The sequence below is a fragment of the Varanus komodoensis genome, unplaced genomic scaffold (assembly GCF_004798865.1).
Source record: "Varanus komodoensis strain SLA01 unplaced genomic scaffold, ASM479886v1 scaffold33, whole genome shotgun sequence".
Classification (NCBI taxonomy): Eukaryota; Metazoa; Chordata; class Lepidosauria; order Squamata; family Varanidae; genus Varanus; species Varanus komodoensis.
This window is the reverse complement of record NW_025335817.1, coordinates 5,384,619-5,399,593: the sequence shown is the minus strand read 5'-3', so window position 1 is coordinate 5,399,593 and position 14,975 is coordinate 5,384,619. Positions and strand designations below refer to the sequence as shown.

The 14,975-nt window shown below is 48.9% G+C and overlaps 1 protein-coding gene across 1 annotated transcript in view; it reads left to right on the top strand.

Moving 5' to 3' along the window:
- The first annotated feature begins 9,819 nt into the window (after positions 1 to 9,819).
- TNFAIP8L3 (TNF alpha induced protein 8 like 3) overlaps positions 9,820 to 14,975 on the top strand; it is a 44,178-nt gene continuing 39,022 nt past the window's right edge. Inside the window, exon 1 of the mRNA XM_044439023.1 lies at positions 9,820 to 9,940. Coding sequence (XP_044294958.1) covers positions 9,889 to 9,940 — 52 coding nt within the window. The 5' untranslated portion in view covers positions 9,820 to 9,888. The remainder of the gene's footprint in view (positions 9,941 to 14,975) is intronic.

Genomic DNA, 14,975 nt, shown 5'->3' with positions numbered 1-14,975 from the left:
GTATAATATGGTTTTCTTCCCTCCCCCGCCTCCGACCCTACAACACACCCTCACAAGAGGTGGGTGAACACGTGAGTGGCCCAGCGCTGCCCAGTAACCTCTGCAGATGGTCAGAGACCTGAACTTGGCTTTCCTCCGCTTTAAAAGCATCACACTCGCAGATGGGGTGGTGAATCCTGGTGGAACATAACCAGCTTCCAAGATGGAGGTTCCTCATGTCTTCTTGAGAGGTTGTTCCTGAAAGACACTGAGGATCTGCACAGAAAGTCAAAGCGAAGAGAGTCATCAGTAAAATTAGTCTTTGGACTTGCCTGTATAAGAGCAACTTAACCCTCCTTCTTTATCTCTGTGCCTTTTGGTTCTGTAAGCTGCCTACTATCAGGAACTGTCACTCTGGAAGACAGCAGAGGCAGGGCCTTCTCAGTGGTAGCTCCCGCCATTTGGGATTCTCTTCCTAGAGAAGTGTGTACAGCTTCTGTCCTTTTCTGTCTCCATTTTGACTGGTTCTGCTTCAGTTTTAAATTATGGTACTTCTTTGTTTCCATTTTGTTGTAACCAATGGGCAGTTTTAAGCCTATGAAATAGTTAAAACATGGAATCTGCTACCCCTTAGGAATACCACCCTGCTGTAACACCAAGAGGAGGCAGATCCACTTCCAGGGTTGAGGGTCTCCTGGGGATTAACCCCCTTCAGCTTATCTGGGGAAGGGGAGCAGCCTGGGCCCCAGAAGCCACTTTCCCACTTTTAAGTTCCCACACCATCCCAAATTGGCCACACACTGAAGGCATTGTGGGAAATAAAAATGGCCCCTCCTGGGGTGGAGGAGAAGAGTTAACAAGGAACCCTTCTGCGGGGACTTTCAAGGATGCTTTTGGATGACACCCAGCCTGAGATGAGGAGCATTTTTACTAGCAAAACCATAGAAGCAGGATGGCAGCTAGCATCTGTGAAGGATGGAGCAGAAATCTAGAAATGGCTCAGAGAAAGTGAGGTATATCCCTTCCATTGTTCCCTAGCAACCAGCATCCCTCAACTTTCTGAGAACATGAAGCAGAGGAGCCCTCCTTTCCATACGCATCCCAGTCGGAAGGTCGAAACAGGCATGACCCCCTGCACAATGTAAAGAACTATTTCCAAGCAAGTGCTTTTAATTCCATGTGGCCAGAGTGTGCTGCTTAACTCTTTGCAATTCTCCAGTTCAAAGAAACAGATGCAAAGAGGACGGAGAGATCCATACATGAGAGAGAGAATTGAGGAAAATAATCCACTGTGTCATCTACCTAGCTATCTAAAATTACTTTTAGGCTGCCTTTAAGGACTGAACATTTCAAAATGCAACATTTCTCTGCTGGGATGAACGAGTAGAAGATCACACACAAAGAGGGAAGTGCACTTTCTAGACACAAAACTAAATAATGCTTCAGATTTGTCCTGTGAAACTATTTGCTTCAGGATGTTGTGACGCTTGCTGGTATAAAAGGCATTTTTTAAAATGCTCAAGTTACATCAGCCATAATTTGTCCTAAGAATAGCTGTTGTTCAGTAACTGCAAACATGCAATTCCACTGAACTCGATGGGACTTACAAGCATCAACATGTCAACGTGCATCGAACTGAGCCTATCTCATTGCTTTCAATGGGGTGTGGATGTTAATAATTGGTCATTTGTAGATAGCCTTACCTTTTTGTTTTATGTTACAGAATAGATCTCTTTCACAATTTAAACATGAAAAGAAAGAAATGAGAAGAAATCCGGAAAACTTGAGCACAAGAACCACCGCCTTAGTGCTAATGTTTAAGACACGTGTTGCCACGCTCCTAAATAAGAAAGCTGGGCATTGTTTAGTTCCTGCTTTACTACATCATCATCATCATCCAACAACCAGACCCAAATTCTGGCTTTTAGACAAAGAAAATCTGGCAACTGGCCCAGATGTTTAAAAAAAACAAACCAAGAGCTAGGCTTTTATTTTCTAGTTCAGTGGTTGGCAATCCTACCATTGTTGGACTGAGTAAGAAACAAGAAGGAAGACAGGCCAGTGATTGTAACGTACGAACATATCTGTGTGTGAAAAGATTAACGCGATTCTATAGAATTGCATGCATTTCCACTTGAATAAATCCATAATTATAGTAATTCTTCCTGAATGAGGGAACAGAGGGAAGTCAGAGAGATGGTAAACTGCAGATGAAACAAATTTGAGCTCCCCACAATCAGGGGAATAATACCAGGGGATAAAAACAAACCTTTGGAGCTGAGTAGAAGTAATGCTTGTGGTCGAATACTGCGCAATCCCAGTGGAGACTCGCAGTCCATCTGTTTTCAATTTGGGTGCTTATTCCTGTTTGTGCAAGCATACTCCTGTTCGCTTCAGGCAGGGGTGGAGAATACTTTCCAGCCTGAAAGCCAAATTGCCTTGCTCCTCGGCGGATTGCAGCTAGATTCAGAGGGAAGGGGGGGGGTGTCCCTGTGAGCCCCAGTACCACTACACCATGACACAGGTGGGGAATTGGACTGGTGCTTGGCTTTTAGCAGGCCAATGTATTTATTAAAATTGGCTGCAAAGAGACATCATTCGTACATTCTCTGAAGAGATAAAAGGTTAACTTAACAAGCCAAGAGCACATGCAAATTCTTGAGATTACCTCCTTAGACCTTTTGGAGCAAGCGCTCTCATTTGCTCACTCAGTGTGTGTGGTTTATGAAAGCAATTTCTGATATATATGGCAGATGCAAAAGTGGAACACCTTAAACAGGCAGAGCTTTTGGCATCACAGGGGTGGAGACACCAGCATTCCAGCCATCCTTCCAAAAGATAAAATTTGCCCAAGTGGCTTCCCTCCCCAACACTTCCACAAATTCCCCATATTTGTAGCTTGTTCCTGGCTCTCTTTCCTCCACATCTGCTTGAGATTTCACATTTCTATTACTTCTTTGACTGTTGGGCCACATCTCTGAGGCCTGTAAGCAGTGGTCACCCTGTGACTTCACGACAACCCATGCCATGGCTTACCACACTCCACAGTTCTGGCATATCCTGTGCCGACTGGAACTCTGACTAATCCTGTGGCCCCCCAGACATATGCGGAGGTCGTAGGATTGTGACCTTATACTGATCATGTTGCCCAAGTTTGAATTCTACAGTAAGCAAGCCCCATCCTTACAGCCAAGATAGATAAAACATTATTCTAACAATTAGTAATTGTTTTGGCCATATCGAAGGAGGTAAGAATACCAATAAACTTTGTGTTGGAGAGCTCTTTAATACTTAACTGTACATTGTCTCTCTATCTATACTCTTGCAACTCTGCAAATAGTTAAATACAGAGATATCTGGTCTTCCTTTCTGGAAGTTTATGTATAACTATGCTGATGGATAGTGGCATATTTATATAAAAATAAAGGGGTACACATTTCATATACATATATCAATTGTAACTGATCTAGTCAAATTTCAAGTTAAAATAATATTTTGCGCTATATACACCTTTGTTTTGATTTAATGAGATTCAACAATAACAAAAGTAATAAGCAATGAAATGAGTGGCTTAAAAACAAACAACAAACTGGAGTTATAGGAGGTCCTGATCCAGATACAGACTGAGGCATGAGGAGTAAGGGGGCTTGAACATTTTGCCCACAATGACTGTGGTATTAATCCAAATTAGAGGCCTCAGATAGGAAGGGTGAGAAATGCGTTTGGTTCACATGTGAGTGCAAACCAGTTTGCAAACCAAAAGTTAACCTTCAGAATTTGGACTTCTCCAGATTTTGCAATGCAATTTTCCAGTCAAAAACAATATGCATAGCAATGTATATAGTAGAGAAAATCATCAAAAATGCATTACATTTGGGAAATTTGGGGAAGTCTCCAGCTAAGCAAACAGTATATGAAAGCTTTTATAAATAAATAATACATAAAGTTGCTTGCAAAATATGTATGTATTAGACAAAAAGGCATGGAAATGGATCTCTTTGAAGAATTGTGCATTGAAAATGTTTGTGTGTTTTTGAGCAAACCTTTCAAAAAGCTCATAGTTGGAGACAAATTGAATTATACACTGGAATAATGAAAAATGAAAGAAACTGGGGACATATTTTCCATACTTAGCCTTACGTCATTCCTGCTATTTGCATGGTGGGAACAGGGAGCTTCCGTAACAACCCACACTCCAGGGCTCAATATGGGTTGTGTGGGGGTTGTCACTGAACCATGTTTGAAACATGGGTTATCATATCATCCGAACTCAGCTGCTCTTACAAGCCATGGCTTGTTAATTGAGAACAGCCCATGAAGAAATCCCATCGTTCGTTGTTGGGTTGTAAACTATGGGTTGTTTACCATGGGTTGTTATCTCAGCTGGGATGAAATAACACAATAACCCATGTTTCAACAACAACCCACTCTCGCTCCTTGAGCATGGGTTGTCTCAGCCCAGCCCTATTCAACCCTCAGTCATAGAATTTCAAGGGATGTTTTGGCTGCAATGGCCGATTCTCAACATATTTTTCAATCTGAGTGTTCAAGCTGCAGATGTAAAGCTAAATCTCCAACTAGAGCATCCAGGCTCCAATAGCGGAACCCGCAGCGCGGAAGTCTGTCATCTGTGTGTGGGCTGCATGATTTGCATTTAGCATTTTCTTACAACTTTCTCTTGCATTGGAGTAAGCCAAAGGTTTTAACAAGTGATGGATATTTCACACACAACGTGATTATTTTAAGAGCACTGGTCTTTCTCATATAATAGAGATGCGTATGATTTTTAAAAAGTAAAGCATGTCAGATTGTGATTTCTCTTTGGGAAAAGTGAAGGCTTTGAAAAATGCACACAGCCTATCATTGTAGCCAAATCTTTCTTATGATGGAGCCTGGAACAAGACAAGGCGAAGGCAGAATTCTGCTACCGTAGAAAGGCAGTAAATTCTGTGAGCAATCTGCAAGGAGTATCCCTCTGGAAACATTATTTTAAAAGAATAAGAGAGGTGATGGAAAAGCCCAGGAAATGATTGTTCTTGGTTGTGAAAAGACAGAAAGCAACATCAGTACAGTCCGATGCCATCACCTTTTCATGTGGACTGGAACGGTGCATGAAAACATGGAGGCTGCAATCATCTCCATTGTTCGTGTTGTTAGGTGCGGTCAAGTCATTTCTGACTTATGGTGACCCTATGAATGAAAGCCCTCCAGATTTCCTAACCATAGCAGCCTCGCTCGGCTCTTCTAAATTCAAGGCTGTATGAAGTCAGTCCATCTCTGATTTGGTCTTCCGTTCTTCTGCCCTTGACTTTCTCTAGCATGATGGCGTTCTCCAGGAGTTTTGCCTTCTTATGCTTTGCCCAAAGTATGATGGCCTCAGTTTTGTCATTTTTGCCTCTTGGACACACATCTTGACATGGTGAACGGGTTTGAGAGCATTAGGGAGTGATGACGCCAGGAGCACAGACTGCCTCATTAGGCTGGTCTCCAAGTTAGGTCACCCAAGGTGGAATGATCAAAGCTGAGGAACCAAAGTACCTTCTGGTGGATCCCTTCCTCCATTGGCAAGAACCTCACCATGAAGCTCTTTCCAGCTATGGTTGAAATTTCCCACAAAGCCCTTGCTATTCTGCCACTCCAGGGCATTGTGGGAAATTGGAGTAGGGTAAGCCCTCCCACTTTAATTTTTTAGACTGCACCATGATGCTGTAAGATCAGGAGAAAGTGTGAGAAGCAATGAATGGCTATAAATAGGGTTGACCAAAGGCAACAATTCCGTCTTACCTTGTTCTTGTATCTCCTGTAGTGTCTTCTGTAGAAATTGACAAGAACGTTAAGAACAGCACAGATAAATGTATCACCTGCTAAAGTCTGCCAATTGAGTTCTTGTTCAAAATCCAGGAGCTTGATACCTTGCTTTTAACAAAGTATGAATCATCCTGGATTGCAAATGCATTCTTGGGGGGAGGGGTCCTGTTTAGCAGTCACAATAAGAATGCAGCTATAGCTATGATGTCGACTGTTATCGGCGGCTGTGACCACTGCCATGTTTTGCATGGAGAGGGCTGCCAGCACCAAAAGCACTTGTGCTGCACCAGGATGCCAGATGGAAAGCATTTATATCACCAGCCAGGCCCAGTTATTATCATTGTGTTTGCAGTATGATTTTTCCCTTAACTCTAGCATAGTAATTAAAGTCTTAACCAATTTAAATTAATGCTTTTTCCCTGCAAGGCATTTAAATACAACAGTTACTAATTTCCTAGCCCATTCAGTTGCTTTTGCACACAAACACGCATGCACATGTATATATACGAGAGGAAGGAAAGTTGGGACGGGACGGGACGGGATGCAGAGAGGCAGGGCTTAGGCGAATGGGGCGGCATATAAGTCCGCTAAATAAATAAACAAACAAACAAATAAATGAGCGGAAACAAAGCCAAGCATGGCGCACAGAGGTGGTAGCAGGGAACAAACCAAGGCTACAACCCTTGGGGGGCAAGTCGAAAGAAGCCGCTGTCGCAGAAGGACTTCCTTAAGGCAATGCCCAAGAGAAAGAAGGAGAGGCGGTGGAGTGGTGACGCCCGAATGAGAACACGTGTTACCAGAAGGAGCCGCAATCGAATGTTGCCGCGTGGAATGCACCTGCTCACGGTTCCAGGCAGCCCCCTTCCATTCAGGGCTCACTCCCACCTGGTTTTCCTCCCCACGATCCCTCCCAAAAGTCAACAGGATTGCATCACCAAAAAGAACAAACAGTAGCAAAGGAAATCTGCGTGACATCTGCATATCCTGCTTCATGGGCCGAGATGCCACATTAGCAAGGGGCACAGTCCTTGCTCCCCAGGGAGAGGATGAACGGCCAGATGAGCCAGTGGCCTCTGCTCCATCCGGTCTCCAGGTGCCTCTTCCGATGGGCAGCTCCCAGGCTCCTGCAAGCTTCTCTTATGATGCTTAGTACTGAACTGGGATTGGCTCTGACAAGCGGTGCTGAACCAGTCTCGGGTGGGAGACTGAGTTGCCGTCACAGGGCCCTCTGTTGGGTGACGACATCCAGGTCCGTGGCTTCACCCACTGACCTCATCGGGAGTTTCTGACATCTTGTGGCACCAGTTGTGTTGCTGCTAGTCTTGAAACGTGGCCAGTTGAGCCTTGGAACATATTTATAGGACTGCATGGAACTGCAATGGTTATATTTTCCCCTACATACTGAATGTGTGGGGCTGTTTGATATGATGATGCCAATTGTTATGGATGGCCCAGAGGGAGACTTTTGTGCTGTGTGTTAGTGTCTGTGGTTGTTGAATCACATCCTTGGACCATCCCTGAGCTTGGGGTTCATTTCAATGGAAAGAGGGCACACGCACGGATCAACTGAAGCTGGAAGTATGTCTCATGTGCTCTTTGAGACAAAGCAGGCTAAAAGATAGTGAATGGTGCTTTGTGGTTTGCTCACATGTGCTCAGAAGTCAAGCGATGCTTCTGAGCCCCATTCAAATGTTTATCTTCAAAAACTTGTGGGAGAGATTAAAATAGCAAGAACGGCCACTCTCGGGCACGTGCTTATTAACAGCGCAATCTTGCGTGTGTCTAGCCGAATTTCACCACCTTCAGTGGCTCTTTACACCTTGATAAAAGTGTATGGTAATTGTCTAAGAGGTCTCTAAGTAACACGGCATTGTGATACGTATCTAGGCAGAGGTGAGTCTCAATGAGTTCAATGAATCCAACTTCCTGGTAAATATATACTGGATTATAGTGTAAATATTTAAAAGGGAAAATACTGTTTACCTCTCTTATTATTTCATTCATATCCTGCTTTTCTATAACTACGTACAACACAATGAACATCAAACAATTTCCATCAAAACAACAACAAGCAGAATGAAAGCAATACCAGGAGCATGATAAAGAGCAGAATTTGACAGAAATGCTCCAAAACGTCCCTATCTATTGAAAAGCAATGAGTTTGCAAGACCTGCCTATCAGAAAGGAAATCCAATGGCTCTTCTGTTGAGGAAGGTTGCCACCACCAAAAAGGCCCAGCTTCTCTCTCTCTCCATCTCTCCCATGCCCTTTATTGACAAGGGTACAGAACCCTGCCTCTTCAGCCGAGCCCAGCACTCAGACAGTTTCAAAGCAGAGAAAGCAGGCTTTGAGGCAACCAAATCTGAGACCATACCTGAGGCCATAAAATACAGATAATGATCTACTGGTGACAGCTACCAGAATAAGCAGGCCCTGGATATAGAAGGGCAATGGAGCACCTGTTGCATTTAAGTATGTAAACATTGCATTCTTGTTTGGCTAGGCATTTGGACTATTTTAAGTTTGCATTCTGCTGCTGCACATATAGTAATTGTTTCTAGGCCTTGCTCTGGGTTTTAACTTGTAAGTTTGTTGTTTGTATTGTATTGTGATTGTATACATTCAGATTTGCTTTTCATCTACTCATCACAATATTTATTGACTTCACTTCCAACCAGTAGCCAATGCTCCCCAGGCCATTCACGAAAAGCCCCATTTTAAATTCAACATGCAAGGAAGGCCCACAGCCTCCATCAGGGAAAGTTCATGATTTAGAAGTGGCTGATATCTGTCATTATCCATTTTTATAATGATTTTTGTGTGTGTGCTGAAATGTTTTTGGCTGATCAGAAGAAATACATAACACACCAAGTTTCATCATTTGCAATAGCTGCATTCAGTATCACATGGGATGATACATAATTGTCAAGTGGTGCGGATTACTTGATTTGAGTAGTTTGAAGCCCCCCCGCCCCCCGCTGCCTCCTTCCCTCCTGTGCTGCAATTAGCTTTGCTTTTAAGCAAGGTTCTAGGAAGATGATTCAGGCTGCAATCTTGCCCTCACTCACTCACCTGGGAATAAGTCCAAATTGAGCTCAGTGGGGATCACTTAGAGCAGGCAATGTCGGGGATCGCGCTGTCATGCTCCGTGGGATCCTATGCTCACTAACCAGAGGGCAAATCCCATTGAATTTAGTGGCGTTTCCTTCAAAGTGGAGACGACCAGGATCGCCCCGTCAGGCTGCAAATCTGCCCTCACCCTGCGCCCAGTGCTGCTTGCTTCGGGGTCGGCGCATGCAAGATTTCCCGGGCTGGCACCCGGGTGCAACTGGACGGACGGGGGGCCCTTTGCGTGGCGAGTGCCTGCTGCCTCTTAGTCGCCTCCTCCCCCGTGGCATCCCTGAGCCGCTCTGGGCCAGCCCTGCCCTGCCCTGCCCGGCTCGGTGCCCCCGCGCACCCCACCGGGGGGGCCGGGCCTCCGCCCCAGAGCGCGCCCGTCCGGCGCATCCCCTTCGCTTCGCGCGCCGAGCGAGGTCCGGCCGTCTTCCTGCAACGGGGCGAGGGGCGAGGGCAGGGCAGGGCTGGGCAAGGCGGCGGGGGGGAGAGCGATGGGGGCGGGCGGCTGCCCCGCGCCCTCCCCGGCGGCTCTGCCCGGCAGGGTGAGGAGGAGGCCCCCAGCGCGAAGCCAAGCGGAGACGCGCGGCCGAGGGAAGCGCGCCTGCCCCGAGTCCCGCTGGACCTCGAGTGGGGGCAGCGCAGGAAGCGGACCGCTCCCGCCCGGGCCCGCCCCCCCCCCCCCGCCCGCCGCCTGGCTAGCCCTCAAAAGAGCCAGCGCCGCCCGCCTCGCTCTTCGCTCCGCCCGTGCAGACAGCCCAGCGCGTTGCTCGGCGCGGGCGGCGGCGGCGGCGGCGGCGGCTCCTTCTGGGGAGGCTGGCCCGGCGCGGAGCGGGTGGGTGGGTGGTCGGGCGGGCGCGCAGCCCCTTCCTCCCCTCGCTGGCTCGCCGGCTGCAGCTCGCCCGGCATCGCGCGTCTGCCCGCGGCGCCGCTGCGCAAGCCGGAGCGGTGCCTGCCTAGCCGGAGCGGCTCCTCCTTCGCGCCACCATGGATTCGGACTCCGGGGAGCTGAGCGACGGGGAGCTGGTTCCCTCGGCAGGTGAGCCGGCGCTTGGCGGGCCCTCTTGGGGCGCCGTTGTCCCCGGGCTGCCCCCGCGAGGGACGATCGGGAGGGGCGGAGGCCGGGGGGCGGCAGCTGGGGAGCCCCGCGCGGAGCGAGGCAGCCCGGAAGGTCCCCGCGCCGGCTGGCTTGGCAGCCGCGCGGTTCCTGGCGAGGGAGCGCGCCCGGCGTGCGGGCGGCCGCGGCCAAGTTGGAGGGCGGCCGGCCGGCCGAGTGCCACCGTTCACACGTGGTCTGCGCTGGCTGGCTGGCATGGGCGGGGGAAGACTTTTCTGCACTTGAGCAGAGGCCCTCCGGTTGAGGCAGGTATCGAAATCATGCGGACCTGTAACTTGCGCTCTCGGTGGAGTTTGCAGAACGAGCTCTTCGCTAACGCCCGGGAAGAACTTCTGGGGGTACTCATCCAGCGAAATAAAATAAACGCTGCCGTCACGGATTGGATGCAAGCAGGGACCTTGTCGAGAGCATTGTGGGTGGAGGATTGGATTTCGATTTGGGAGCACTCTGTGGATAGCCTCACTCGAGGCTTATTCTCTCACCCTAACCTACCTCACAGGGCTGTTGTTGCTGCTAAACGAGGAAGAATGGTTTGATCTAATCACTATATTCTCAGCTGGAATTTCCGGATCCCGTTTGTGCACCAGACATAGGTTTAGACTTCAAGCCAAAGCAGGTGCACGCCAGGGACAGCCCTGGCGGGCGTTTAAAACTGAGAGGTGTCTGAAGGCGCCTGTTCCTCTGCCAAAGCCTTGAACACCTGCTGGGCCTTGGCACCTTTGGAAAGGCTCCATACAATTTTTGCTTCGAGCAATAGATTGTGCCTGTTCCAGAACAGACCTCAGACAGTGACAAAAAAGGGTTTTCTGGGGCTGAGCTTTGGGGAAATTAAAAACAGTGATTGTATGGAAAGGTGTGAGAATGGGTTGCATAGCTTCAGGAAAGAAGGAACCTCTAGCATCACGAAGATCCTTCCCTTTGCCGCAATCGCTCTTAGCACCTGCAGCAGCCGCTGACACCGTGAAGGTAAAAAAAGACTCAGAAAGCAAAGCTATCGTCAGCAGAATAATCTACAGGTAGTTGATAAAGGGAAGTGCCCACGAGGTCACGTTTTGAGGACTGATTGGGGTTAGTTGTGCTTAGAAAAATGAATCAGGCGGGCTAATATCGGCTCTGACCCATTAAGGGGTGTGAACGGCAGAACAGTCGTCTGGGAAGAGACAATGGGCCCATGCAGTCCAGCATCCTCTCCTCGCAATTTTTATCGGTGCTTCTTCTTTTCTGCAAAGAAGGTGGTACTCAAGGTAGGATCGGGGCTGACCTGAAGCCCACGGCATTCCTGCAAGCAGGGCAGGAGGGCGAAAGCCCCCTCTTGCTCTTGTCCTCCGGAATCTGGGATTCCATCAAGCGATCCGTCCGAGATGTTAGAGGGGGTTAGAGCTGTTCTTCTCCCCAAACCCGTATCTGTTCCCCTTTGAAAGTCTCTAAAAGTGCAATCCGATGCATGCTCAGCCAGACATCCTGTGGTTTCCAGCATGCTCTGGCCAGCATGAACAGGATTGTGCCCCGAGTCACTGACATGGGGCACATCCTGCAGCACTGGTTCTCCTGGACCACGTGTCATCTCACGTTCTTGCTCAGAGGACGACTGAACCGATTAAAATACAGCACCATGCATCTGTTTTTGAACAGTCCCTATGCTGGAGCTAATTTTAGACTCTCTTTAGATGAGATGCTTTAGACTACAACCCCCATCTTCCCTGACCATATCCAGCCTGGCTGGGGCTGATGGCAGCTGCAGGACACAACATCTGGAAGGCACCAGCTTGGGAAAGGTGGCTTTCAGTAGTCATGGGGAGCCATTGATGTAAGGCCGGGGGGGGGGGGTCTCCTCAAAGTGCTTCTTGATAGCACCACTCTGAGAAACAGCTTTGCAGGGACAATGAACACCCGGCGAGAGGGTTGGGCTGGGCAGAACAGGTCCATCCTGTATCTACCCGCCATCAAGAGCAGCTCGCCAAGGGCATGTCTCGCACATATCCTGTGCTATTTATTTCCTCGGGCATTCAAGGGTTTTTCACTTTCTGTTCCTTTAAACCTGTTACTGCATTTCAATTCTTCCCCCTGCTGCTCGGCGCTTGTTTCCATTTTAGCCTGTCATCTCAAACGGGTACACTTTTCTGGTGTATTTTACCAGGTTGCATTTTATGGTTTAATTGTTGTGAAGCACCCAGAGAGCTCTGGCAATTGGGCAGAATAGAAATGAAAGAAAGAAGGAATCAGTTGGGTGTGTGCAGATGTGGTTTTCTACTTATCACCCACTGTAGAGCTGTGTTCAGAAGCTACCAGGGATTCTTAAGCAGTCTGTTGTGGGGTTCTTTTGGAAGAACCCCTAAAGCTACAGAAAAGTTCACTGAAGCTCCCTTGCCCCCCAAAAAAAGTTTAGGGCACAATCCTATGTATGCTCAGGCAGAAAAAAAAGACCTACAATACCCAAGAATTCCTGGCTGCAGTTGTGGGACAGCGGCTCCTGTCTAAACATGCATCCAGTTGTGATCCTAAGTGACTTTAGTCCCATGTGTGTAAAGATGGGATCACACAAGTAAAGAGGTGATACAGAAGAGAAGTCTGCTAGTTGGTCCAAAACCATGGGATGCTTATACCCAGAGAAAGATCCTCGTGCCGTCCACTTTTCCCCCTTTCTTGTGCTTGTCTGTAAGGGCCTTCCATCATTTGAGATGATGTGCCCATATGACGCTCCGAGGCTTCAACCTCAGCAAGTTGCTTCCATCACCTGCTCCCTGGTCCTTCCACCAGGCCAGGGAACCTTCTGCAGAGCAAGATGTGCTTTAGCAGAGCGTGAGGGTCCCTGCGTTCGTTGCTGGGCACCCCTCTCGCCATGCACCTGTTACGCTGCAAAGTATCTGGGGGTAGCCTGACCCGGAAGGAGCAATGAAGACCAGCGACTTTTACCAAGGAGCTGCTTGGGCTGCAGATGAACACTGCTGGGATTGGTTTGTTGATGCGGTTCAGTGTTGTGGTTGTTGTTATGTGCCGTCAATTTATCCCCAACTTATGGCAGCCCTATGAATCAAAGCCCTCATCCAGGACAGCCCTCTCAGTGCTTGCAAATTCAAGGCTGTGGCTTCAATATATCTCAGATTCGGATGGACCAACAGAGGTGCCTAAATTTTGGGCTTCTCCTTGGCATAGCCACAGGGACAGTGATGATGAACACCTGCGCTTCAGTATGTACCATGACAGCACTACTTTTATTTATTAGATGTATAACTTGCTGTTTTCTTAAAGTGGCTTTCATCCTTCTCCTCCTGTGACTCTCAGTCATATCCCCACAACAACAACCCTGTGGGGTAGGCTGGGCTGAGTCCGTGACTGGCCCAAAGTCACCCAGTTGGCTCCATGGCCGAGCGGGGACTGGAACCTGGATCGCCTGAGCCCCAGTGCTGCAGTCTAACCCCTGCACCACACTGGCTCTTCCTCTGCACAGTTAAGTGCCTCTCAAATGCTCCAGGATGTTTTGTGGTTGGTGCCTGAGAAGCTTTGTGTTGAGGCAGGGATAGCTCCCTTGGGACAATGTTGGCTTGTATGAGAATTTGCCTGTATTGGCTTGTGTAATCTCATATCACCTGCACCCTTTCAGGTGACAGTTCCCACCCTGCCTGTCCATTGGCCATGCTGGGAAATGGGGCTTCTAGTCCAACAGCATTTAGAGGGCCGCATGTTCTCCACTCCTAACTTTGGAATCATCATGCACAATAAAAATGGAGCCTCCATACTCAGTTGCAGTATGCATCCTAGTTGCTAAGGGGTATCAGGAATATGGGAGGGCAGTTCCTTTGGAGGGCTGCTTACAGGTTTCCTGTCACATCCCTGGTGGCTGAGGGAATGGATATTGGGTTGTTGGGTTTGTTGTGCTTCTCCGAGCCTTCGAGATGTTCCTTGTGGCTGCATGCATGCCATCAAAGCCAGGATCCGTGGTATTGAGTTTTGAAGGATAGGCATCCACCAAAAAGCCATTGCAGCATCGTTGATGTCACAGATGGGACACTGACAGTGCCAGTCTCACTATTTTCTGTGCCTATTTCAACTAGCCTTGTAGACAAGCAAAGCTGCTCATCCATACAGTGGTGTGGATCTTACTGGCTGATCTGCCACTCTGAGCTTTGCTTGTCATTTTCGCGCTGCTGGCCTGATAAAAGAAGGCACCAAGGATGAGAGTAGATGATGTGCTGAAGCATCCTTGCCCCCACCTGGGGTTCTCCAGATGTTTCGAACTTTTCCCTGGTCAGCGTGGCCAATAAACAGGAATGTGGGGAGATTTACTCCAAGCATCTGCAGGGTCCCGGGATGGGAAGGTGGCTCTGAGGGGCAGTTGCAGCAGTGAGATGATCCATTTGCTCCCGGCCACCCGGACGGAGGGCAGGGCGGTCACCGGGGTCAGCATGATCGGGCACCGCGTGTGGCCTCCGTGCCCAGAGGGGGCCCACTGCCTGTCCTTCTCCACCTGATCACCTGCCCAGGCTGAGCAAGCACGCAGCAAAATAAGTGATGGGAAAGGAGCACTTTTACTCCACATGTGCTTCGCCTCTCATTCCTTGAGAGGTGGTGCTAGTTCGGGACCCCGAGAAGAGGCAAGCAAATAGGTCTGGGTGCAGAAAAACCCAAGTACCTCCCCTCGCCCCCCACAAAGCTGTCTCTTTACAAAAGTTCCATCCAAGATGCAGATACGGGAGTCGGGTTGATAGGTACATACGAAGCACCCTGCTGGATCGGACCAAGACCCACCGACTCCAGCATCCTGCTCACACAGCGGCCAAGCAGCTGCCCAGTGGGTCCCAAAAGGAGCACGTGGGCACGGCAGCACCTGCCTGGCCACGTTCTCCAGAAGCCGGTGCCTCTGAGACACCCAGACCAGCAGCCATGGCTGGTCTTCGCCGCCATGCATTTGTCCACCCGCTTGCAAAGCCGCCCAAATTAGAGAGCGTCCCTGCATCCG